Genomic DNA, 27,521 nt, shown 5'->3' on the forward strand with positions numbered 1-27,521 from the left:
TGAGTTCACTAAAGACAAACAGGTGATACCAGAAGAAATTGTGTTTTTCTTAACTTCCTGATGAGGGGACAAGGACTGAAATCCTCTCGAACTAAAGAACCTAAACATATATGCCAGAGACCCATACAGCTAATGGTGACTTTTAGCCCCACTAATTAATTCTCTATGTGTTTGAAGTTCCACATGGGAAATCTGTCTCTGGTTTTGGACTGTTAGTTGGCTAGCATGCCCCAGCAAACTTTTCCTAGTCTATTTCACAGGTGCAGCTCACGGAACTTCCACTTCTCGGCATCTCCTCTTTCCTCTTGAATTTAGAAGATTGCTTACAGAACAGGCAAAAGACTGCACATTTGTATTTCTGCGTATGTTTGAGAGGAAGAAAGTAAGGAAGTAAATTATTTGGGAGTACACATTTTGCTAGAGTTAGTTTTTGCTGTAACTGGCATTAATTTATGATAAGGACTTGTCTGAACTTAAAAAGGTTTTTTTGGTATTTTGCTGTTGCAGATTAAGACAGCCCTTCAAATGGAACAAAATGTCAGTATAATGATATCAACCTGAGTATTTCTGCAGACATTGCTTTGTCAGTCATAAGTATGAGTTTTAGATCATAATTAAGCATACAGCAATCTATTACAAAGCTAACAACCACAGTTTCTAAATTCAGTTCAAATTCACAAGATCTGTCATAATGTATAGCATAACTGAGCAGCTGCACTCTGGGTCTTACCAAGGATTAAGGAGACATAAGTATGATAAACCAACAAGGTGAAAGTACACAAAATGGCCCTCAAACTGCTGCCAGATGCACCTTCCCGTAGCTGATGGAGGCCCAACTCCTAAGAAACATCACAAATGCATGCAGAATTAGCTATCATTATACAGGGTTACTCTTAATAGAGTCTAGCTCCCAGCCATCCAGTTTTTCTTTTTAAATATACACATTCCCTAATGCATAACTTATCTCAGTTCCATCAAAACAGTTTTGGCACAGCTAACACCACTGAGCAGAAGTAGGTTAAGTCAATACTGAATAAAGTTACATATGCATGGGTTTACATCCCTCTCCCACCACCTTCTGGCTATGAACCTCTTAGAATTATCTATGTGCAGTAGGAACCTCTCTCAACAGTTTCAGTGCTGCTGCTAGGCAAAAGTCTTCCTTCACAGAAACTTATGCATAAACCACTGGTTATCCTCAGTTCTCTTCTATCACGTTAGTCATTATTTTCATGTTCTAATCAAAACATTAGCTCTACTAATGCACTAACTTCTAGACACCAGCTTTAGAAGCTCAACAAGATTTGTGTGTACTGAAAAAAGGAATTAAACTCAGAGACCTATTCAGCTTATATGTATGAAAACTCTTCACATCCCTTCCAGCTTATGCCAGTTACATGACAGCTTGACTGTTCTTGGAATTGTTGAGATGAGCTCAGAGCTCTCCTGCTCAAGAGCAGTGACTCTTCAGAAACTTATCAGATTTAAACAGTTTTGTTTCAGAACAAATATTAGCCTAGTAGGAGTTCTATTGTATGGCAACTTGCTGAGTTACAGGAGAACTTAGGTAAGGTACAAAAATGTGGTGATACTGCATCAAAGAAGTTCAGTTTTCCTTTCAACTTTTATTGTCTTTTTAATCAGGGCAAAAATTCTTATGAAAGAACTTCAGCATCAGCTACATCTTTCATGGGAAGAAGTAAAATGACCAGATCTCTACTGAAATCTAATTGCACATAAGCAACGTATACTTAAAGACAAGTTAACAGCAGCAAGATCGTAGAGTGACTCCTCTTTGGCCCATGAATAACCTGAATTTTAATTATATCTAATACTGTATTTTAATTTTTCTTTCTTACAGGTGGCAAAATGAGTTTTGAAGGGATGTAAAATACTTACAAAGATAAAAGGCTAGGTTATGATTACAAATACTTTCCTCATCCATGAGGACAAGATATACTAGGATTCCCCAGCTACATGCTACATTCAAAAGTTCTTTATCCCAAAGCAATGGACTGGGAGAGTGGAAGAAACATAAAAGTGTGACTGCCCCTTCAGTTGCTGGTATAAAGGAACATATTAATTTATTGCGGTATAGGCTAAAAAATGTATATACGTCTCCCCTCCTTAAGAACCAGGAAGAGGAGAGGAAACTGCACCTTGAAAACCATCCATGGTTGGGTCATGGTTGTTAAAGATTAGGATATCAACATGTGTACTTCTATGCCTGCGCAATCTAGCCCGCTAGTTGCCTTTTTAACAATACTAAAAATATTTAATATTATATTTTAGTGTGAAATCTATGATGTTAAACCTATCCACACTTTATCACAGAAAGCAATAATTTGAAAAACAAGTATCGGATTCAATACCCTATTGCCAGAAAATCCAATAAATTCAAGAAGTCGGAGGATCCTTCCTGGTAAAAGTGACAGCATCTGCAATACATTTCAAAGATATATAAGATATATATAGCTATACACACATTCAAAAAATTCTAAAAGTGCTGTAAACTTCAACCAAAAATTCTAGTTAATATATAAAATGCCATTACACTTTAGTGAAAGATTAAAACACAGAGTTTAAAAAAAATTGAAAGTAGACATGCGTGATTAACAATATGCAATCAATTTACAGCTTCAGGAAAATTCAGACTGTTGATCATCCAGCCTTAGAAACAGCAAGACAGGAAGTCTGACTGTGCTTCTTCAGATAAATATTTTTGTCTTCAGCTAACCAGAACTGTCTGAAAATTGTGGTTTATTTGGATGAGAAGAAAGTATTATTTATTTTGGAAGTACTTACAATCTACAGTTATCTTCCCCTAACTATTCCCAATCAGATGACTCAATGCTATCTCAGAACAACTTCATTTGTTCCTGCTTTGGCAGCAGTGGATTAGAAGACCAGTAGGAATACTGTACAAAGGTTTTAGCTATGTTCATCATCCTTCAGCCCTCTATCACATGCACTTTTTGTTCCCCTTGTAGCTGCATTCTCCACACTGTACACAACTGATAACAGTTTATAAAGATCACAACTATCTTTCCAACAAGCACGCTACAAGGAGGTCTGTTTGAAGGTCAGGTTTTGAAAGCTCCATTCACTTTGCTATATTTTGCCCAGAACAGATTGTTTCCTTTAAGCCTCCTGCTGAAGAGATTTCACAAAGAATAGGAAAGGTCAGAGAGCTTGTGAACACAGACATCTACCAGTGTTGGGTTTTAAGACTGACAGGTGCAGACAGATCTGAGTTCTTCTGGCCATACACAGAACTGGCCAGTCCCTGTCTTGAATGATACAGAAAATTAAGATACTAGCAGAACTTAACTCTTACTGTTTTCACAGTAGAGGTGAAATGGCAATGACAGTAAATTGTAAAGAAAAATGCTAGTGGATGCACCCAATTGTCTTTTGTACAAACTCAGTAAACTACTACTGCATTTCTGCACTAATTCGCAGTACCTATCTACAGCAAGCCACTGAAGCAAAAGAACTTGTGTTACACACAAATCAATGAATGCTTTTTTCTTTTTAAGAAATATTTTAATTAGTCAATTAAAAATTAAATAGACTTTTAAACAAGTTATTTTAAAAATCCTAGTGTGCATGCATACAAAAAGCCATTATTGTTTTCATATGACAAAGCCTACAAAACCTGCTGTTCTGTTCTGCAACCATTTCATTTTTAAAAGAGGGTATCTGCAAAGAAGGAATCTTATATAAAACTGTATAAACTCTGATTTACCCCAAAGGCCTTTCTGAAGTGTGAAAAACAAAATCATACCAAATTGAATGCTCCTATTCCAAGTTTTACTCCTCCTTCAAACTGGTGATAAGTTTCATTTTTGCTTTTGTTCCCCTGAGTCATCTGTAGCACCTGATGACATTCTCTTTAGATGCAGAAAGAAAAGGGGGGGGGAAATACAACTTAGAAATGATATGAAGTATAATCACTATGCTTGTTATGACTTTTTTTTCTAGACATTAATATAACTGCACCTGTTTATACCAACATTGAATCTAAGTGCTTTCTAATGACTTACTTGTATATTTGGTAACTTGTTCTAATTTTGAGGCCACCTTTGATAAAGTTGATCATATTTTCATCCTGGAAGAAAAAAAAAAGTTTAATTGTGCAAAATGAACTTAATCTTCCAGCTACATTTTAAGTCATTTTACAACTAAACAATCATTGGAAATTTTAATTAAAGATATTTTTCAGTTATTAATTTTAGCCTTAGAGATGATTCTACCACACGTATTAAGTTGTCAGGGAAGCATTTTTCTGTCACATGACAAGTTTTAAAATGTAAAAGGAAGTGGAAAAAGTAAAAAAGTTACTTTCAGCAGAATTTCTAATGCTTATAAACGAAACAAAAAAGCTCACCACCAGATGGTGCTGTAAGAACATTTAAGAAAAGTTCTGAAATGCCAATTCCAAAACATGCAAGTGATCCCAGAACCTGGCAGAAGGCAACCCAAACTATCCCCTAAGCAGATGGATTCCCATTGCTGATCAATAGCAACTCCACAACCCAACACATACATACTTCCCATCGTATATACGATTATTAACCTCTAGAAAACATAAGCCAAATCCACCAGCCATCACAAATGCGTTCCTGAAAAGCATGATGATTAATACATTATTCAACAGATGGGACAGAATTTTTTACATGAAAATTAACAGAAGGAGAATGTGTGCTGGCATTTCAGAAATGTACAACACTTAAATATTCAGGGACAGTAGATACAATGTAGAAGATGAAAAAGCAAGAACAAGAGCATTGGAATCATCTACTAAAGGAAAAGCTGGTTTCCATGAAAGGATGACCATTCTGAAAGGCCTCAACTGTTTTGCCTGTAAGACTGAACAACCATCGTAAATGTTTTAGTACAAGCACAACCTTCTGAACAGTTACATTTTCATTACCATCAATATCATCCTCAGATGAACCAAGGTCAATCAAAGATGAAAAAAATGAGGTATGACAGCAATCAGCAGAGCAGGGACCTCCGAATCAACAGCAGTGGATCTCCGAAATGACAGACAGCAAGGTGCTGCTGTAAGGAAAGTATCCCCTTCCCCAAGGGTATTTTACTTCATATAGTGCTAAAATTGAGTTAACCTGATATGTCTCTAAAAGCTCTTAATGCTTGAAACACACACAAAAAAAATAAAAAGTGGGGGTTGCTTCTGTTTGATTAAGAAAGAAGGTAAAGTCAGTTATAGGAAGGACTGGCATTCCATTACTAATGTTTCCTGACACTTCTGCTACAAGTATCATATTAAGTGGATTATAAAGCTTTGCCAAATTAACCTTTCGGGTACTTCTGACCTTAGTATCTCTTTACCTCACTTCTTCCTCATAATAGTTATCTCTAAGGGATTTTCTAAAGTAAATCCTTCAAACGTTCATAAAGCACTCACATATATAAACAAAAGTATGAGGAGACTAACAATTTCTCTCTTCAGATGGAATTTGAAAACACTGTAGCTCTAGTGTCACTGAATCGCACACTAAACAAGAAGCATAAAACAATATCAAACAGCAGACCTTTCTGGGAACTGAATTATTTCAGAAAAATCTAAGGCATGCTCAGTTTACAATCATTGGTTACTATACTGTTGCTGACATCATTTCAAGAGTTCATGGACAGTGCCATTAAATTAAAGAGAAATGGGCATCAGTTGCAGTTTTTGTTAGTTGGAAAATATTCTATCCCTTTCATCCATACATCATCATCATACAGATCTGTAACCTCAGATAAGACATTTTTCAGTACTTTAACATCTTTTTAAACAAGTGCTGGACAGTTTCAGGTGTTATGCAAGTAACTTACACAGACTGTCCATATGTGACGGTGCAATACCTCTCAGATTTTTGGTCCCTAGGTATCAGTAAGGTCTTTAGTTATTCAAAAAAGCAAAAAAAAAAAAAAAAAAAAAAAAGTGTGAATTTTTCTGAGGAGCATAAGATGTATCATACTTTCAATCACTGTCAGGAAATAACATTAATCACTACAGAAGAAGCTTGTTTTCTAAATATCAAATCTACTGTCTGAATGACAGTCTTGTAGAACTATTAACATCCATCTTTCCTTTAAACTGTTGCATAAAGATGCAAAGGAAAATTTATTTTACCTGTACAAAGGTGAGAGCTGCTTTCTGTAGTAAGCATTCAGCATAACAGATTTCAGCATGCATTTCCTCTATAGAAGAAAAAAAAGTTATTTACTGTCAGTCAAGTCTATTGGTCAATAATCTCTTCCTTAAGTAGGTGAAATAAATAAAATGCTGCCAAGAAAAAGTAGGATTCTGCTGTTGCCATTTTGATTACTGCTGAATAAAGCCATAACATACAAATCCCAAAGGAAGTAATTGAGAAATTAGATAAAAATAGTATCCTATTTCATCTTTCCTCAGACAAAAACCTTGATCTTGCCCAAGCAAACTTCAGTCTAGGGCAACAGCTTTGAAAAACTACTTGTCTTTCTGGCAGATATTCTCTTGTACTCTCCATCAACATTAAGTGTCAATGTACAGCTGCCAGTTCTTCAGACACTCCTTCCTTGTCTTCAAAAGCTTTTACAGATGAACAGTAACACTCTAAATATGGCTAAGGTTTTTGCTAAGTCCAGTAAGACATGTAAATGCCAGTTCCTAGGGTCATGCTTAACAAACTGGAGGCCCTGGGCAAACTTTGTTCTCATGCAGCACTTGGTACATCTGACTTTACACATGTGACTTGCAAATTTACACTGCACACTTGCTGTAAGATCAGCCACATTCATTTCTGTACTATACAGACTCAGTGACTTTAATGCGTCTTGTATTAAAGAGGTTTCTTTGTGTCAGGCTAGAAAAAAATGCATACTTAGTTCTGCCTGAATCAGAAAAAAAAGAAAGAAAGAAAAGACAGACCTCTCTCTTCAGTCCTATCAAAGGCATTCCCTTCGTAATTTACAAATGCCCAGAGCCTGACACATTAGTCTAAACTCTCGTTTTGAGAAATTTTTCACTAAAAGCAACAAAAAGGTGATTTGTCTGCACTAACATTGATTTCAGAAGAATTCACAATATTTAGAGAAAAGAAGTAACACACAGAATTTATTTTATTGAAAGACAACAGGTAAAATTGCACAGTTGAATATACTAGTAGATGTTGGGTTGGTGTTTTTGAGGATTTTTGTTTTCTGGGGGTTTTTTTGTGGGTTTTTTGGAATGGTATTATAATCCACTTACCTTCGCTTAACTGATCCACTGGCTGTTTAGAAACTAGATTGGACAAGGATTCGACTACTGTGCTTCTTTTCCTGAACCTACATCAGTCATATATGGAAGAAAAGAAACCCAAACAGGATAAGCCAAATTTTAAACAGAAACTTGAACTTAATTGAACATATTTTAATTCTTCACCATTTGCAACCACAATTTATAAACATGCTCAGATAAGTGATGATTTACCAATAGCTACATTTCTTTGAGTAATCTAATCATCACCACAGGTATAAAATCTAGGCTCAGAAACCTGTGCTATCTTAATTCAACTTCCAAACATGCATTTAATTTAGTCTATGTACACAGTAACACACCATCCCCCTTTCCATCCACCAAGTTCCTGTCTTAAGCATGCATGCAGTAACACTGTTGAGGAATGAATCGACATAGTGTACTAAAATGTGTTTTGTAGAGGACCTCCAGCTTTTAAAACAACACTTTTGATAAAAGAGTCACAGTGAAGGAAACTTAATGTCATTTACAGAACTGCCACAGAGACCTCTGATGTTGGACAGCTCACTTTAACTGGACTTCAAGGTTTTAAGAATTTCATTTATGAACTCTGCATTTCTTTTCATCAAGTCGCACTAAGAATTACCATGAAAGTAAAGAGGAGCTTGTTTCAACATACACGAAAACCATAAATATTTCAGCATTTATGGCATTTTATACCATATGCAGAATTTCAAATTCCCTAAAGTAGTCACACATTCTTCTTTCAATAGATCTCAATTATCCATCTTTCAAATCGTTATTTTATTTCAGTAAGGTACTCCAAAATTGAATTCATTGCTATTTACAAAGAATTCAGCTTTATGCAGAAGCCAAAGAAGCAATTCTACTGTCAGAAAGTAAATGCAATTTAGAAGTCAGGAAGTCATGAATTAAATATATCAAGCATTTGTTTATCATTTATTTTACTGTTCTGTATACTGAAAAGGACAGGATCCTGACCATGAGATAATAAGACTACAGGTTAACAAAACATACCCAACGTAGAGACCAATTAAGGCAACGTAGTTCTGACATTGGCACACCTGAAAAAACAGGCACTTCTCTGCATATGCAAAACTGAGCACTTCTTGGAAAGTAAATGCTAAATAGATTTACCCAACATGTTAAAGTGCAAAAGCAAGAATAAAAACACATTTCAAGTGTTTTCGTAACTACTTTTATCTACAGCTGTCTGTTCCCTTACAATAGCACTTTTCTCTTTATGTCTTTCAGAATGATAGTTTCTGTTGAAGTTCAGCAAATACAACAAAACAAATGCTCAGGAAGGTTTTTTTTTTTTTCCTCCCATTCTTGATGGGAATGGTAGCCATTTAGCTGTAAACATTTACATTTACAACAACAAAGAGTTTGATTCAGTTTTAAGAGTAACCTCAGTACAAACCTATTACACTATTTGGTCCATACCTGAAAACAACTTAAAAATAAATATATATTTTTGTGATAAGAGAGAAAGTTTACAATATAGGGCTTTTAAACTGTTCATCAGCATGGAAAACAAGAAGTCGCATGTTGAAATTGCTCAAGCAGTTTCATCATGCAGTAAGTGTCAGCTTATGGCCTACGTGGCCAACTAGCTATTTAACTATCCTTAGAGGATATAAATATGCAAACCTGATTTGTTTCTGCAATACTAATAAACATGCTCTTACCAATAACAATTGCATAACTTGATGTACTTCACCGTTCCAAATTTAAGTCACTATCATTTTGAAAATAGCCTGCTTTGAAACTGTACACACAGCTGGGATATCTTACAAATGGAATAATGAACCTTACATAATGGAATGTGAACCTTATAAATGTAAATTGCTCAGGCTTACCTTTGGCAGGTTTGTAAAGCTTCCTTCATTGTAGAAATTCCCATTTGTATATCCTGCTGTTCGAAGGTCATAGCAGCTTGCATAACCAAAATAGTGCTGTACCCAAGGGCATGGTACATGCTATCTTTAGACCTAGGACAAACACATAAGTCTTGTGCTTTTTAGCCAAAATTAAAATTAGGAGATAATTAAGTACTGTCAGAGATACCTGCTTTTGTTTGTGAAAAGACAGAAGAATAAAGCAAGAAAACCATAACTTGAGCATAACCTAGGAAGTATCACCTTCCACTGGGTGCTACATGTCCACCTGCACAGGCTGCTGTTGCAGTGGAGGCCAGAAAATATCCAAACTGGGTTACACAAGCAGGTGCCCCTAATTATATTCCCATTTATATTGCATTGGTATATCTGTTTAATTTAGTTAATTAAGTTCTGACATAAACATTCCTTCTACTGCTTTCACTTTGAAAGAGAGTTAGGGATACACTTATAATGTTACCAGTCAATTCAAAGATACAAAAAAAATCCATACAAATTGGTGTCACAGAAAAGCCAACATGCCTGTGCTCAGTCAGTCATGAATTAAAGGCTACATTCTGCCAGCCTAGCTTTCACAGCGTGATCACAGAATCATGAAAATGTTGTTGGAGGCCATCTAGTTAAACCTACCAGTTGAAGTAGCACTATTGTCAAATTTAGGTCAGGCCAGATTTTTTTTTTTTTTTTCTCCTAACCAAGTTCCCAAAACTTTCAAAAACGACAATTGCACACTCCTTCTGGTGCTGTGCTACTCACCTATATACTTTTTCCTAATGACCAGTCTGACCCTCCTAAACCACAACTTGTGGAGATTGCCTTTTGTTTCACCATCTGCCACAACATAGAAGAGTTTGGCTCTGCCTTTGCAACTTCCCTTCAATAGCTCCAGACTGTTGTTATATGAATTCCTTAGCCTCCTCTTTGCCAAACCAAAACAAGCCCAGCTCTCTCAATCTTTGGGTCATGTGCTTCAGTTTTCTAGTCATCTTGGTAGCTTTCTGACAGATCCTCTCCGGTTTCTTGACATCATTTTCAATCAGTCTCGAAATTAAAAAAAAAAAAGTAGTTTTCAAGAGAGAAAACTAACCACAAGGGAAGCAGACTCTTGGGCTAAGTGTTTAATTCTTAAACATATAAACTTCTTCCTAAAATTTTTAGACTCCTTAAGGATTTAGGTTTAACTTACATTCAAAAGCAATTTTTTCAATTTTTTCAAAAAAGATTGAGCTTTTTCTTTTTTAATAGGGCTTTATGTTTCCTTGCTAAGACAAATCCTTCTCTGAAAATTAGCTGAATGTGCTGTAGGCGCCAAGTCCATTATGTGCCATAGACTGAAAATATCAATATCATGGAATTCCAGAATACTGTTTTTCTTCATAGCATACATCAACTAAAATACTTCACTGTGCGAAAACTGCTGTGATATAAAACAGGAGCTCTTTTTGTCTTATAACACAAATGAAATACCACCCAAGTTTGTATGTTTTTATATATATGCATATACATGCAGCCTCCTCGTATGCAGAACTTTGTATTTTGTAATACAAGCCAAAAATAAAGTCTTAGTATACACCAGTGCAGCTGTACCTTCCTAAAGCACTGCTCAAATGATTTTGTTTGCATTTGCGGACACTGCATGATGCTCAGGGAAGAGAGTGTGGATGTGGATGTAGCTTGTCTGAAAGGGTGGCATCCCCTCCATGCTTTCTCTACACCTATTACAGTATATGCCACAAAAAGCAACCATTGATAGCTATACTACTTCTCCAAGATTCCATTTAAGAAGTGTTCTTGCACTTATCCATACTACCTACTTAACAATACCTACCAATCATTCTTACCCCATCTTATTATCACCAACCTGTAGAACAAGAACTTTATGCAGGTCTACAAACAGAAGCTACAGAACTCCATCACTGAAATACCCTTCGACATAACGCGCGTCATTTTTGATGGGGCAGACAGGAAAGCAACTATGAATGGGCTTCAGATCCCAGTCTAAAAGAACAGTCACCCAGATTGCCTCTCAACACAGAGAACGCTCAGCTATGTTTCTCCAAATAATCTTTGAGCATTCATTGTTACCTACATCTGCACTGAATGGGGTGTAGGGGAAAAGGCCCTACAGATGATTTACAATGGTCACTACCAGCTCCACTGGGACAGAATTAGCTTACAGTGGAATAGGTTTCAGCACTACTCCTGAGGGACCCTGTATATTTTGCTGCAGTGAAATGATAACCATGACTGCTTTGAAACTTTTGGAAGCCAGAATACCTGACAGAGCAGGCAGAGAAGTCACTGCTATTGTTTATTTCCAGGTCTACCAGTTTTGTTCTACTTAATTATTGCGATAGTATGAATGCACATTAGCAGAAGCACACTCTGCAGAATTACATATATTTACTAAGACTTTATTATACTTTCATGCTTCTCTGAGCAAAGGCAACAGAGGAGCAGGTAGAATTAGTCAGTTACTGTCACTCAAATTTAATATAGAAAGCATTAAAAAAAATGTACTCTAATTTTCTTTTACTTTAGCTTGCCTGGTCAAAAACAGTTCTGTTGTATGAATTTTGTGATCAAAGATACATTGAATAAGGTCTTGTTCCCCTTGCTTTTCCTCTCTGAACTAGGAATGACATCTTGAATGATATGATTACAACTGGAGCAAAGTAATTATTAAGTGCTTCATCAACAGTTTTTGCGGTAGTCTTAATGAAAAACATGTGCACTGTTTAAACCCAGTAATGCAGAGATATGCTTCAGGAAGAGAATAAATGAAAGCTACAATCTTCAGAGACCTTAAATTAATCTTCAACTACCAGATACTTCACAATATCTATTTACAGTAACTCCAACAGACAACATGACCTCACCATGGACGAAGTAATTCCAGGGCTTCAGAGAATTTATTGTTTAGAAATAAATTCAGTGCCATTGAACATTCTTCCAGAGCACACTTGAGATCCATCTTGGATGCCCTAAATAAATAAATAAATAAAAGTTGGTTGATTTTTTTTAAACTTTAGCCAAACTGCAAACATGCAAAAATCAGTAAAAACTTCTGCATAACCATTGCTACCTCCAGATATCTATAATCTTTTTTTCTTATGTAATACTGAAGCTCTTTCAGAGCAATCTTTTCCACTGTTTTTTAAAGTCTACTTTTGCAGAAAAGAATCAGATTTTTAACACTATTTGTCCATGTTATATGGATATGCCAACTTATTACAATAATGTTTACGACTTTGTCTTCCTCTGTTTACTAGAACATTTGTCAAACCATCCTAGAATTAACAGTCAATATGCAATGGAGTCATTTTACTGGTGCTTATGTAACACAAACGCAGAAAATATTCATCATTGTCTCCAAGCTCTCAGTTCCCAGTGTTCACACAAATGCAGTAACAGACCTTGTATTCAAATCTAAATCTGTATAGAGATGACAAAATAATATTTTTTGTTCAAGTAAAGCAGCAGAGAAACTCTGCAAACACCTATGCCCAAAAATGGTGCTGTCAGAGGCTACCAACCCTGCAGCTGTGCCAAAATTAGTTATTGCATCGTTCTTCCCAGTCCACTTCAAACAAAATCACTTGCATTTGCTCACATAGGAGTCATACAATAATACTGTTTCCTCAAAGAGTTTTGTCTGAGATAGATCACAGAGTGCTCATAAATTGCTTCACAGGCAGAACTAGTAACAAACTGAACATTCATGGTTGCAGCGAATAGCTAGAAGCTACATAGCCTTCAACCATCACAGCCAGAACTGGAAGAAACAATTTCTCTACAGGTTAAAAACAGATTTAGGCTCTACTTTGGGCTTTATCCAAGTAAGATTAAACAACAGTAAGCAAGAGATCATGTCAATAAAAGAGTATTTAAGTGCTGACCAGAAATGAAGGAGGAATTTAAGAGATAATAGAAACTACAGAGGAGTGCAACTGTTCTAAATCTGAAGGTAAAACTCATAGATGAAGAGCAAAACAAAGGTATATGATTGGGTAGCTTTTTATACACAATAGTCAACTTTCCCACCCCTCTGCCCTACAAAAGCTTCAAAAACATCATCTCTGCTTTCTGTATGCCTTCTGAGACAGAAACTGGGGGTTAGGCTAGACAACACTTCCAGCTTTATGTTTTCTTATTCCATAATGGCAGTACCTGAAAAATCCAGTCTATTGTGTAAAATAAAAGCGATAAAAATCTCTAACTCAGCTGATGTTGAAACTAATAGATATTTGTCTTTGAGCTTCTCAAGAGGAGAGGCAAATTCTGTACTCTGCTGTAAAGTTGTGAATTGCCCATCAGATCATTCCTTTCTTCATCCATTAGTCTTTGTGATATTTTGGTTTTTCATACATGTGTGTGTGCGCTTGTGTGTGTATATATATATATATATACACACACAAGCACACACATATGTGCTTTTATAGATTATATATAACATACATATAAATATGTCTTTTATATATATAAACATAGATATGTGTGCACGCACACACACACAGTCTGAAGAAAAAAAATTCTTGTGCCTTGAGTCACAGGACATGTTTGGGGAAAAAGAATTAATTCCTATGTTAGGAAATTATTTACAGGCTGTTTTTTCTTTTTTTCTTTTTTTTTTTTTTTTTTTTTTTTGGCATTGCTACTTAAAGGTGGTCAGCTGCCTACACTATTGCAGCAAGCCCTAAGGAAATGAAATAATAAGGAAAGAAGTGGTCAGCTCTTCAAATATGCAAATAATGACATGCTACTGCAATTTCACATAGTGTTCATATATACAGGAAAAATATACCTTATTCAAATATTTTAATAGTTTTACAGCTCATCTTACTTGTCTCTTCTATAAATCCTTCTCTAATATTACCAAAATATTTCAGTAAAATCAAAACAAGAAAAGACAGGAGTGGTTCACTGAACTGGTCACCTTAGCCTTTTGCCTATGACCACATGACACCACGACCTCTCAAAGGCCTTTCTACCTTTAAAGTATGTTCAGATCCCCATTTTGCCTTTAAACAAATAAAATTATTTCAAGAACTTAAAGCCCAATACAAAACTAGGGGAAGGCAAAGTCTCCAATTTCCTCATAATACATTTCAGATACATGACAAGTAGGTTGTTAGGGCTACATAATATAGTGATAATTACCATTTTGAAAACATTCTTTGTCCTCTATTATTTCACACATCTAGAAACTTCCTTTCAACTGATAGTTTGCAGCATTTATTAGATAACTCTTTAATTGTGATATTCACAGTATCTTGTTGATAACACTTCAAAACTTTCCAACACATTTGCTTAAAGAAACAAGGTGTGATACAATTAAACCATACAAGTTTTGGTAAGAATCAAAACAATCCTGACTTCACAAATGCATTCTATAACTCTTACTCTGCTGCTTGTATCAGATGAAAAAAAAAAATATCAAACTTTAATACCCTCTAATGATCATCTTTTCTCTGGTTCTGTATCTTGTTTTGTTTTATTAAACTTCCCGCATAGACAAGTACACTCCTTCCCCTTTTGCCTCAAGGGGCATTGGGAAAATCAAACCCTTTTCATCAATTATACTCATCATTACCGAGTCTGTATGTATTCTACACGTTAATTTTAAAAAGCCCATCCATAGCCTTGGTTTTTTTTGGAGATTAAGAAAAAAAGCTTACATAGAGAAATTATGCTAGGTAATTATATGAGCCACTACAACCACGACTTGTATGCTTCAAAGTCTTTATTTACTTCCTCTTCACACCACTGAAGGTAAGGATATGTTTTCCTCTACAGCACAGAATAGGAATTAAGGCAAATCCAGAATCAGACAGGATTCTTACAGGAGAACAGGAAATCAATGTCTCCACCTTAAACTACAGGGCTAGTAAGCTAACCATGACCTCCCTTTTTAATTTGGTTTCTGGCTTATGCCTTTAGAGCATTCCAATCCCCAGCTTTCAAAACCTTTTCTCAAAACCAAGACCGTTAGAGAAATACTTTATAAATGGGAGCTGAGTTTCCAATGTATTAACAAAGTATAAAACTATAGCCGTAACTCCTAAAGTCCACTAGATTCACAATAACAATTTAAGAAATCTACAGCAATTGAATACTTCAGGGTGATAATGAATTTAACTTCTGTCTTACATATTTAATTGCAAGATCCCAATTAGCATTGTGGTAAACCAACCCTTACCTTCACACATGGAACTACCGAACCCTTTCCTGTTACTCTCGTTTCCTCTGGAAATAGAAAGCAGAAAGCAAGCAAAAACAGAAGCCTTTACCACCTATCCACACCTTTCCCATAAATAAAAGAACAACAGTGGCCGACTTGGAAAGCTGTGCTGAAGTCATTTCTGAGAAGAGGTAGATATGATGTCACGATAAATCCTTGCTACAGCAAGGGGACTTGACCAGAGTCCTTTGAAACAGAAAGCAACATGCTTGCAGAAGAATGACCACACACTTCAAGAGTCCAGTTCTGCAAACTATGTTAACAAACAAACAGGATGCACTGAAGTCAATCGTATGACTATGTGGTAGTAAGCACTAAAGGGGAGGTTGCACGCCAGGTTAAACAAAATGTGAAAAAGCATCCAGAAGTCCTCCATACAGACTCTAAAGTGCTCTAGTACCACAGTCAAGTCACCGGACTGAAAAAGGAGCCAGTTTTCCAAAGTATTTGCAAATACTGCCTCTTGGTTATTTGGTATCTCAGAAAGCTCTTCTTAAAAAATCAGGTCCCTGTTTTAGGGACCAAAGCCTTTTAGATGTTTAACCCCTTATACATGTAAAATACATTTCAACACATGTCTCTATGGCTTTGTACACATATAAAAGTTACACTTCTTCATCCTTGGAGCTGGACTTCAACAGAAGTCCAACAGAAAACTAAGAAAATATAGTTTACATGAATTTCACTCTGTGGTAGAATCTTCTTACGTCAGTTCTGCAATGTATTTTGTGTATCTCTACTTTGTTCAGCTGGGAAAATGCAACAGGAGACCACAACCATCAGGATGAGAAAACAAATGCATTAGGAACATTCAGCAAGTGCACTCCAGTGAAGCACTGCATTATCAGTGCATTGTACGCTTTCCAGGGTTCAAGAATTACACTGTTGACCATTTCCTAAGAAATCTGTGTGTTTTTCCACACAGAAGCACATTTTGTGCTAACCAGAACTTAGCTCTCTCCATTATAGTTATCTCCTACTTTAAGTCAACAGAAAGGAAAAAAATTGAAATCTGGTAGTTTTACCATCAGACTGTTGCCAAAAATAATTTTATCACAATTTTAAAAACCTTTATTTTCTCTTATACTGGAATTTAACTTGATTATGTACTCAATTTTAAGTTTTTATGTAATTTTAGGTAGCAAAAAACCTATTTCTCCACTGTTACAGTTTTTAAAAGTGTAAAAATAATAGCTCTGTTTCAACTGGTATTATCAATTACTCAGACCTTCACACCCTGAAGATTCTTTGGCTGTACACATTCTCCAGGGCAGGTCCATGCAACATACAGTCTTGATTTTCAGGTTTATATCAAAACCAGTGTCCTGTCAGCAGACAAGAGGTACCCTGCGGATCCAGTCAAACAGAACAAGAGCCTTACCAGCAATGTGGCTTCCTTTCATCATGTGTGTTTAAGGTTTGCCCACCAATGGGTCAGCACACCCAGATTTCTTTCCAGCATATAGTCCCAGGTGAGTTCATGGGAAACTAGGACTCCTGCCCATGTTTACAATCCTGCATAGACACAGGTACTGAAATCTTTATTAGCATGCAACATGCACAGACACTGGAGAGCAAATCTAGTACTTTTCTGTTCTCTTGATCTCTGTCCTATAGCACTAATGAAATACTGCCCTGTTGCCAGTACTGATTTATGTTCTCTCATTTAAACATCCTTAAGCTAGACATCTAACTTGTTTTTTGTTTGTTTTTTAATATTTCAGGTAAGTCACTATACAGCAACTTTATTTAGGTCTACGTATAAGTTACACATGTCCCAGTAATAAATTAAAATCCTTCAGGTAATGTATCCTTTTTCCTGCCGCAGGCACATTAAAAAAGCTTTTTGTTTTTACTTGTGTGCTGCTCTTCATATCCTAAAGTGCCCTGTAAAATACAGAACATTGGGATAAAATTCACCAGAACCTCTTATCTAGACTTTTTTTTTTTTTTTTTTTTTACCAAAGTAGCTCCATTATATAACTATAGTATTTTATTCCTTATTCAGAAAACTTTCCAGCACGTATGTAAATATAAATACAGTGGGTTTATTTAAACCAAGACCTTGGAAACTACTTCACTAAAATGTCCCCGAATGCTCCCCCCCACCCCCAAGTCCTAAATCATTTTGGCATACAAGCCTGTGTGAATCATCTTCACAAGCTAGTTGGTCATTGAAGTTACTCAATGAGAGAAGTATACTTGAGTAAATCCATGTATTTCCTTTTCGGTTTTCCCCTACTACACATTCTATGCAACAATTTCTGAATCTCATCTCTCAATGCCAAATTGTAATAGGGAAAAAAGAGTATAACAATGAGACTACAAAATGAGCTACCACTTTGATTATAAAATCAACAGGATCATGCACAATTTCTGATTACTGCTTTTAATGAGGTTTCCTTCACCTCTTAAATTTTGGACTCTCTCCTCCAATGGATTCTTTTCAGTTGGCTTTTCCTCGATAAGGGGAAAAGGGAAGTGACAGTAATCATTTAGTATGTCAGCTATACTCATTTATCTTTACCAGAAAGTGGCCATTTGCAGTAGGTCATGTAGGGTTTAAGAACTTTATTCTTCATGTTTCAGGGCACAAGGTTTTATGATGCTGTGATGTTACCTGCATGGAAGTTAACCGGGGACTTCACATGTCTAAGATCTAGCCTTAACAATCTTTGAAAAATGAGAGCATCAGACAGAATATCACAAATGTAAATCTCTTTGCCATCCAGCTCTACTACACATATTTTCTCCCATTCTTTTCTGCAAAATGAAACCACAAACCAAGAAAGCCCTTTAGGAGAGGCACAGAATACTTGTGCCTCCCCACATCACAAATTCACACCTCCTATGTCTTTAATTTAGAAAGAAAAACTTCAAAAGAGGACTCCCAACACATTTTATATTTTGCACATTTTAGCTTTGAAATCCAAAAAACTAAATAATCTGGCTGAGTTTAGCCACCTGCCAAGATCTCAGATTGTTACAATCGTTCCAACAATTGTTGGAAGGACCCAAAGATCTTTCCAAAGTCTGGATCAATAGAACCAGAAAATGTAGATAGGAAACACCCTGCCTATTAGTTGGCAAAACAGAGTATTTAGCATTTCATTTTAAATCTATACAAGTGGTTAAAGGTTTCCTATCAACAACAGTAACAATCATCAGAAATAAGGATGCTTACGAGCCCTTTCTTCCTATCCACTTAGTAAAATACAATTAAAATGTTTATCAAGAAAATATTAAATGGGAACAACAAAATTGTATTTTAGTGCATTCGGACTCTGAATACTTAAATGAATTTGTCCAAATTAAAATACTTCATGCAACTAGTAGAGAAATTTAGATATGTTTATACATGTCTTCTTTGTAATTATTGGCTTAAACAGCATATCTCCACAGAACAGCATTAAGTAATACAAAAGGTTCATTTATAATGACTAAGTTTTGTGAAAGAATCAATTTTATTAGCTAATTCTGAGATCTTTCAAAAGATTCATTTTTATATATCTAGATTTAGATGCTTGGTTTTGATTCTTGTATGTGAATAAGGACCTGAGTTAGTTCCTCAATAACATACAATCACTTGCTCTGTATGTTCCAATGCTTTTGTATTCTCACTTTCCCAGATGCAAATTTCACTCACTCAGTACATGCCTGGTTAATTTATCCATTTCACTTGCTTTGTCTTTCCAGCTAATGTAAATGGCTTCTTGCATTCTAAGAATTAAAAAACAGAAAACAAACAAACAAAACACACACGCGGCATTCATTTCTTACTAAATTTGTACTGATTACTAAAAAAAAGTAATCGAAGTTCAGATTTACCAGATGGCAAGAATAAGTCTTTACTCCCTCTCTCATGTTAATGCCCTAAAATTATTTTGTGACTAGCACCGAAGCAATGCCTGCCCCAGGTATCTTATAGTAGAAATCCTAGTGGCCACATTAAATGAATAAAGTCTTCAAAATTGCAGAGGACAGATTAGCCTTCTAGTCGTTTTCCTTCACGGCATCTTAGCTAACTTTGAGGTGGGCAGAGAATTCTGAGCTAATGATGACCTGCTACTTACAGTGCAGAGGAACTATGAACAGCCATCTGTACTTGGCTATCTTCACTGGTAGACAAAGAGTATTTCTATGCAGAGGCTCAGGAAAAGCAAAGTTCTCCCTTCTTCCAGCACAAACCTATTCCTACAACAAGTAAGTAGACAGTGAAAAAGTCCAATATATCCACAGGAAATAGAAAACAAGCCTGTCTGTGCACTGTCATATAGATGCAATTACACAAGTAGCATTATTCTCCAGTAGAGCAATACAAATACTGCTCCACAGGGCAGACGCATTGAGGTTGAAGACCATGCCCAGGACATCAAATTCAAGTACCCACTACTGAAGAACTGCCCTAAAATTTCTCCTCAAACCAAAGGTAACTTTCTATTTGCAACACTTGTTATGGTTCTGGATCAAACTCAATGTCCTTTTCTTCCTTTCATCTTCCCAAGCACTCAGTTTATTACCTCACTAAATTTTTTTTTAAAAAGTCAAAAACAAAACAACATTCCAATACAGTGCAAAATAGTGTTCTTTTTTCCATTTTTTTCCCCATACCAGACATCCATATAGCAAAAGAGATGCATGCACATAACACCTAATGAACTTCATTATCTTTTTATTCCCAATACCCCTTTTCTTTTATCTGGATATTAAATTTACTTTGCTGGAATAACATGGACTTCCATAAAAAGTGCCGATTTGCATTCTTTTTTTGACTCATGCCCTTATCCTGTTGACTCAGTCTATTCCAGCAAGGTCATTTTCACCCTAACTCTGAATACAGTTTCCTAGAGTTGACAGAAAAATTAACACATTTTATTGTCACAGATAAGTACATATTTTATCCTGAATTAAATTAACACTACATCAATAGAATTACTCTGATTTTTACACCCAGGTGAATGCAGGTCACTACTGAATAAAAAAAGAAAAGAAAAATGCACTATTTTGAGTATAATACACAGATACATAATGTCTTATTACAAAGAGAATGAAACACCACTATGTTCCTGTCTAGGTTCTTTATTGGAAGCTCGGGAAAAAAAAATGTATGATGGGAAAAGGTATCTTTCATCTCACTATTATTTCAAATTTATTAAAAAAGAACAAATGTGTTTTTGAATTCCAGCAATAGCTTATATATTTTGGGTTTGGGTCTGAGTTATCCATGAAAGTATTCCAATAAAGTGGGGATAGGCAGTAGGAAACTATTATGGAAACTGTTAGCAGCTTTTAATAAGTTGTTGTGATCAAGTATGTGAAGCTGCAATAGAAACAGAGAAAAAGAATACTGACTTAAAAAACTCTAATATAAATTGGAATATTCGCTATTAGAATTACAATCCTCAGCATGTACATAAAGCAACAGCATAATGGTTTAAAGCATCAGAATAGTATGCAGCTTAATAAGCGTCTTTCCTTTTCTTCAACAGATTAATTGAATGGAATAAAACAGGTAACAGTTTATTTATTAAAATGAACAACAACAAAAAAAGTCACTGCACTGGTATTACAGAGAAAGTCTTTCAAACTTTTAACAAGTTAGGCTGGAACAATTATTTGTCCACATCATGGCTCAGTGTAAGAGGATTTCTGGGAAGGCAGTTATGTAGCTGAAGTTAAACGTAACTTGATACATGCTACTGTATTTTTATCTGTTGGAGATTTAGTCTGCTATACAATTGCCCCGGCTGCAATGACCTGCAAACATTTTTCAGGAGAGGGGATTCAGGGACTGGACATTGCAGTGGAATCTACTTTTAATTTAATTATATTTTTCACAATTTAAAATCACATATTTAAGACCAGATTCTACATCACTTTTTTTTTCTTTTTTAAAATCGACATCAATTGTGTTCAAATGTGTAAGCAGTATTACACATGGGTAGAGATTGCAGAATTTTGTTGTTAAACTTCTGCAACCATTTACTGGCCCTTTCACAACACAGCCACAATGACCACCTCAGCTGATAAATAACATTTAATTGCCAACTACTAGGTTCTACACAGCTGCTATTCTTGCTAAAGCCTCACTGGGCTACAGTTATTGGAAATATTTTAACTTAATAGTGGGGGCAATGCAACACTTTTCCTGAGGAAATGCAACCCTAAAAAATTTAAAACTAGCAATAACAAATTAATTTTAAGATTTCCACATGAAAGATGATATTTATCTTCATTAAAAAAGAGTGAAAATATTCACTTCTAAAAACTGAAGTTTGTAGAAAGGACCCAATTTTGATGGCAAGAATCAGGAGAACAAGCAGCACTGCATCAAAAAGAATACTTTTCCAAGAAATAACTACTTTAGTAGAAGAGTGGCCCTTAACACTTATGGCAGGTTTCTCAAAGGAAGAGTCTTTGAGGCATTTGTTTCTTTAAACAAAAATGAAAAAAACATTTTTCCAAACATTGTAACATTTCCAAATTCCTAGAATTTCCCTTTTTACGTGTATGCACGCTAGCAGTAGATAGCTACATTCTTTCCATCTGGAGAACAATTCAAAAAATACGAAATACCACATTTAGACATTTCTTGCAGCTAACTGAAATTAAAGCATGTTAAATCATTTACATTAAAGACATATGAACATTCTATATTGCCAATCACTTCCTAATTATGAACAAAAAGAACTATTAACCCAAAAGCTAATTTAAAAACCAGCAAGGAAAGATGCAAGATCATGTGAGCAACGGTTCATTGTCAGATAGACAGAAGACTTTTGGAAACACTTTCAAAATTTCATTTGAAATCCAGACTGCAACTCGCAATGGCAATGCCACCCAACAGAAGAAACTTCAGACATATGGCTGTAAGTTAGTAAATGATCTCCAGCTTACAGAAATTGCTTCCTATCCCAGATTATAGTCATCATTAGTAAAGAGTATTTACAAACTGCAGCTATCTGATCAATATAGCTAGAATACATGCTTTTTTTTTTTAACCTATACAATAAATCCACTAGCCATAGTTTATTTCCACAGTAAATTCTACAATCATTCTGCACACATCCCTTCTTACGAGAAACATGAATTTTAAATACATAAAGCCTGCAGTGTACAGATTCAATAGAATTGTTATCAGCTTATGGGAAGTGTTATAAAAACTTCATGCCAACATAAGACAGATTCGATAAGATAATTTATTTGAAGGTATAATGTCTTCGCAGTTTCAGAACTTCACTAAGGCATGCTGCAGTTTGTGTGCTGAGCACTCATTTAAGACCGCTCAACTGGCAACAAAACTATCCAGTGTATTTTAGCCAACTTTGCAAACAGGCAGAAATAACTCTGAAGTAGTACCCTATTATGGCCCATTGAACAACGGGCATGTTTATAGAACAAATCAAAAACAAACAAAAAACCCACAAAACTATCAACGGCAACTTAGTTTAAATCTTTTTAGTTTACACAACTTGGTATTTTGGCAAGACCATGAAGGTAACATACTTGTGTCACATAACCCAGAAACATAATTCCCTCACTCTGGAGTTCCTTGTGTAGTGTATTTAAAACCCCATTCAACAGCAAACAGTGGCAAATAGTGTGGCTTACACCCAAGCCTCTCTTAAGTACTAACTTCATCTGATTCTTGGGGACAGCAGTTAGCAGTACCCTATTCACGCAGTAGAACAGATGGAACAGCAGAGGATGGAAATACCATGCTACAAGAGAATTTGATTCAAATAGATTGCACCTTCCCCTCAAAACTACCAATTATGAGTTGCTGGAATTGTGTTATGAATGAAGGTGCGTAAAAACCTCAAATACACAAAGAATTTCCAAGCAAACAAATAAAAGTTTCCTCTTAAAAGTCTCCTGTGACATTAAATTTAAAATGAGAGACTGGCACATGATGAGATCACCCACATCAAGAGACCAATCCTGCTTTACATTCTTTGAGTGAGCCTAGTCTTGATCTCTAACTTCGAGGTAGGAATAGGATTGGTTTTGTCCTACATAAAAAGCAGCCCAGTGCCTACCACCCTGGCATATGAAAATGGGGGAAGTGAATACAAGTGATCAAATATTTTTGCTTCCAAACATTTACAGGTAGTAAAAAACAAACAAACAAACAAACAAACAAAACACACCTATTTATACCATGCTACCACTGCAGACTCCTTATCTTTAGTAATTCACAGCAGAGTTCTTATATAAACTTACTGAGAGAGACAGACAGACTGACTCTTCAACTTTCCTGATGGTGTTTTATATGGGAAATGTGGAACACATTCACCTTGATATTTATTATCAAGGCAATATCTGCACACCACAGAAAAACTGACTGCTGTATCCTTATATATTACTACTACTCTACAGGTAAAACAAAGCAACTGAATAAGCACAAAAGGAAGACAACCAAGGCAAAGATTGTCATGTACTTAAATCTCCAATGCTAAAGGAAATAAAATGGCAAGAACAAACTCATCTTGCAGGATGACTGAAATCCACCACTCCCAACATCACACTCTACTCTTCTGAAAATACAGACAACAGGCTTTTTTTTTTTTTTTTTTTTTTGGAAAGACAGAAGCACTAACAAGCGGGTAATTTAAAATAATCATTAATCAGATTCAGTGAGCCAATAGTCAATTGAGTCAGGTGTTTCTTATACAGCTTAAAAGGGGAAAAAAACCATCAGCAGCTTCATCTGACGCCAAGTTCTTTACTTTCATAAGTTCAGTAATAAACTGTGCTGCACATGCACAGTAACCAAGACAAATTTTCCATAATGAATCAGCCATATTGTGAGAACAAACGAGACGCACGGCAGCTACCTGGGTTACTATTTACCTACGTGAACATGCACATACAATTTATCTGCAGTGTATAGTCATCAAAATGATTGTGAAATAATCCTATTCAAGTTTACCAACCTATACCAGCTTTCAATACAGCCTTGCTAAATAAATATAATCCTAAAGACTGCTATTTAAAAGTGACCATGGTTTGACAAAGGGGAGAAAACAACAAAGCACAATCAGTGCTGGTCTGCAAGTAGGTGAAAAATCTGCTTTACTTCTTTGGACACTCATGAAAATGCTGTCAGTATGTAGGCTCTGATGATGCATCACAAAGCAGTGTAAAAGGCTCATTGTTACCAGATTTATTAGTAAGTTCTGCGATTCCACAGCATTTTAGATGTATGTTTTAACATGAGATCTTTGCAGCTAAATTCAGAACTTACTGGGTTTGTATAACCCTTATCAGAGTAATAGTTTAAATCAAATAATCCAGCTGAGGTCAACACAGACGCTACCTAGTAGGAAAAATGAACGTTCATGTACTTCCAAGAGTGATATAGCCAAAACTTAGTACACTATGTATGTACAAGTAAATATAGATTCACACACACAAAGTTTAACATTTCCCATACAGAGTAGGTCTAAATAAGATATGCTGATGATAAAAAGTTGAGAAAAATCCTCCTGAAATAAGCTAGCATGTATAAATAATAATGACATCTTGTTGACAGTTTTATACAGAATGCATGAAAATTTCACTTATCTTGCTAGGGAAAAAACAAGAAATAAATCATTCAGCAAGTAGGACACCAGATCGGGCCAGATGTTTATGGGACTAACACTGCGTCACACAAATATTGGCTAAGATCCAAACAGACAATTAGGACAGAACAATCCTACTAATAACACCATTCTTCCTAACTCCAAAACAATTCATAAGAATTTATTACACAGTAAACTTACCGTTAATATTGCAGACCTCAAATTACTAAAATCTCTAAAATACACAGTATCATGCCTAACATTTAGTACTTAACCCCCCCCCCCACAAAACTGCAACCCATAAAGCAAATTATTTATATTTAAGTTAAACAATTATATAACCTCAAACAGTTAAATCACAGCTACCAAGACAGGAAGATGTACTGTAAAATGCAGAATATGACTAAGTCTGATACTGTCCTTAAATTACCACATTTTCAAGAGAGCATCCCAATATACACACCTTGCAGTGTTCTACAACCTACGGCATCCTAGCTGATTAAGCACTGACATCAGCAGGAAAGCTGCTGCTTGCTGAAAGCATTGTTCACCACTGCAAAGTGCAGAGGAAAAACAATTATTTCATAAACCCATCCTGATACATCATTTTAACTCCTCTTGAAGGAACTCCATCTAAACAACAAAATATTTTTAAGATGTACAACATACCTGCCAAAGTAAATTTTCCCAGATAAACCCACATAAATTTGACTACCACAATTGTCATTTCAGGGAGTAGAAGTCAGAGATAATATACTTACAGGGTTAATTCAATTAACTTCAGGTCAGTAAATATAGTCCTTATGTAAAAATAAGTGCTGCTTCTTTCACTCTGATCGTTTTCCACCACACACAAAAAAGACAGGAAAAAAAGCATAAAGCGAGAACTGATTCTCTGTTTTATTTCTCAATACCCATGAGGTTTCATTCATTAGTTATGAAGCAAAAAGAAAAAAAAGATAAAAGTTCACAAGCCAGCAGCAGGCAACACAAGAGCTCTCCATAGCTGAATTTAAAAGAAATGTCAATTAGAGTGGCAGCAGCTACAGTCAATGCTGGTAGCTGATGCCTCTGCAGGAAGAGGATGCTGGGAGATTTTCCCAATCTGTGCTGCAGCCTAATTCTAATCCATCACTGCCTAACTGCAAGGAGAAAATGGAGACAGGAGAAACGCAAAAAGATTTGTATTTAAAGAAAAGAAGGGAGTTACCTCAGTATTTGCTAACTAATACCATCTTTTTTAAGTCAACAGACAGAAAAAGAGAAGTATACTAATGCAGCTGCAGTAAAAATAGATCAAATATACAAGGGTGAGTAGCAAACAGCAGTTTGATGAAAATTAACAGGCTTTATGTGCAATTTTCATTACTTTACAGTTCTAAAACAAATGAATGCAATAAATGCTTTTCTATTAACCCTTTCCCTTTTTCCCCAGAAATCTAAATTTTTAAAGAAAGTCCCACAGCCAAAATAAGTCAATACCACAGACAGGCATCTAATAAATATCAGTTGTATTCATGAACATCAATAGCAAAAGGAGGAAGTAGGAGTGAGAAGCAGAACAGCTGGAACAGGAATAGTTTCATCACCTTGGATTAATCTAAACAGAAGAGCCAATGCCATGTGGGAGCTGAGCAGCACAAAATAAAATTATCTCCTCCATTCCTAACTTCTAAAAGTGTTCTTTAAAGTTGTACCACCTGGGCTAAGGGTACCTACTTCCAATAACATTTACTGTCCTGAACTGAACTTTATTCACAAAAACATCTCAGAGAAAACACTAGAACACCTATCATGTCATAATCAAAAATCAGTTTCAACTAGTGCGAGAGAAAACATCATTTTTGATGATATGGTTAAACTTATGGGAACAATCTACTACTTAAATATTGCTCATCATATACATGTATGGGGAAGAAGAAGTAGGGAGAGCCTTTCAGACATCCTCATTTTTATTATTTTGCTTTTTAAGTGAAGCTGTGAAACTCTTCATTACTTCTGTCACAAGCAGCTACTTACTTACAGAGCACCAGCAAAACTGTATCTTTCAGTTTTAGGCAGTAAACTTCAACCTCAATGCACACCAGGTGCATACCTTCCTCTGTATACATAGCTATAAGGACACAGACAAACCTTCAGAATATTCTCAACATGCACTTAACTATCTCACTGGGCTTGTTGCAGAGAAGCCTTTAAAACACAATGCAGGAAACAACAGCTTTGCAGTATCAGTTATTCATTTCAGCTGTATGCTAAGTAGTAAAAGCAGTAATAATTTAAACCAATCTATTTAAGCAATTTACTGTTCAAAATATAAGCAAGAACATTATCTATTAGGAAGGAGTTGCACAGTATTTCCAAAAACAGCCAAGGGAACAAACAGTTAAGATCAGATAAGACATTTCAGACAACACATAGGATTTCAGTAATATATGCAAAGTAGTAGTATTTTCTCAAGCAGGTAATACAAATGAGAATAACAGGAGTCTTAGCTGAGTGAGGACTGGGCAGTAAGTAAAGTCAATCATGCCAAGCATCCATGATGAAGAAAACAG

The 27,521-nt window shown here is 35.7% G+C and overlaps 1 protein-coding gene across 4 annotated transcripts in view; it reads right to left on the minus strand.

Moving 5' to 3' along the window:
• The window catches only part of TTC39B (tetratricopeptide repeat domain 39B), a 78,078-nt gene that overhangs the window by 18,153 nt on the left and 32,404 nt on the right, over positions 1 to 27,521 (minus strand). For 3 of the 4 annotated variants that reach the window (XM_064502571.1, XM_026097818.2, XM_026097821.2), the window contains exons 3-10: positions 12,039 to 12,143; positions 9,121 to 9,252; positions 7,250 to 7,326; positions 6,149 to 6,216; positions 4,047 to 4,111; positions 3,788 to 3,893; positions 2,373 to 2,438; positions 731 to 839 (exon numbers count right to left, since the gene is read on the minus strand). In XM_064502571.1, the coding sequence (XP_064358641.1) occupies positions 731 to 839; positions 2,373 to 2,438; positions 3,788 to 3,893; positions 4,047 to 4,111; positions 6,149 to 6,216; positions 7,250 to 7,326; positions 9,121 to 9,252; positions 12,039 to 12,143 (728 nt within the window). Of the gene's footprint in view, positions 1 to 730; positions 840 to 2,372; positions 2,439 to 3,787; positions 3,894 to 4,046; positions 4,112 to 6,148; positions 6,217 to 7,249; positions 7,327 to 9,120; positions 9,253 to 12,038; positions 12,144 to 25,727; positions 25,859 to 27,521 lie in introns of those variants that run through there. The other variant, XM_026097820.2, reaches the window with a different exon arrangement.

Source organism: Dromaius novaehollandiae, chromosome Z, assembly GCF_036370855.1.
Source record: "Dromaius novaehollandiae isolate bDroNov1 chromosome Z, bDroNov1.hap1, whole genome shotgun sequence".
Taxonomy (NCBI): Eukaryota; Metazoa; Chordata; class Aves; order Casuariiformes; family Dromaiidae; genus Dromaius; species Dromaius novaehollandiae.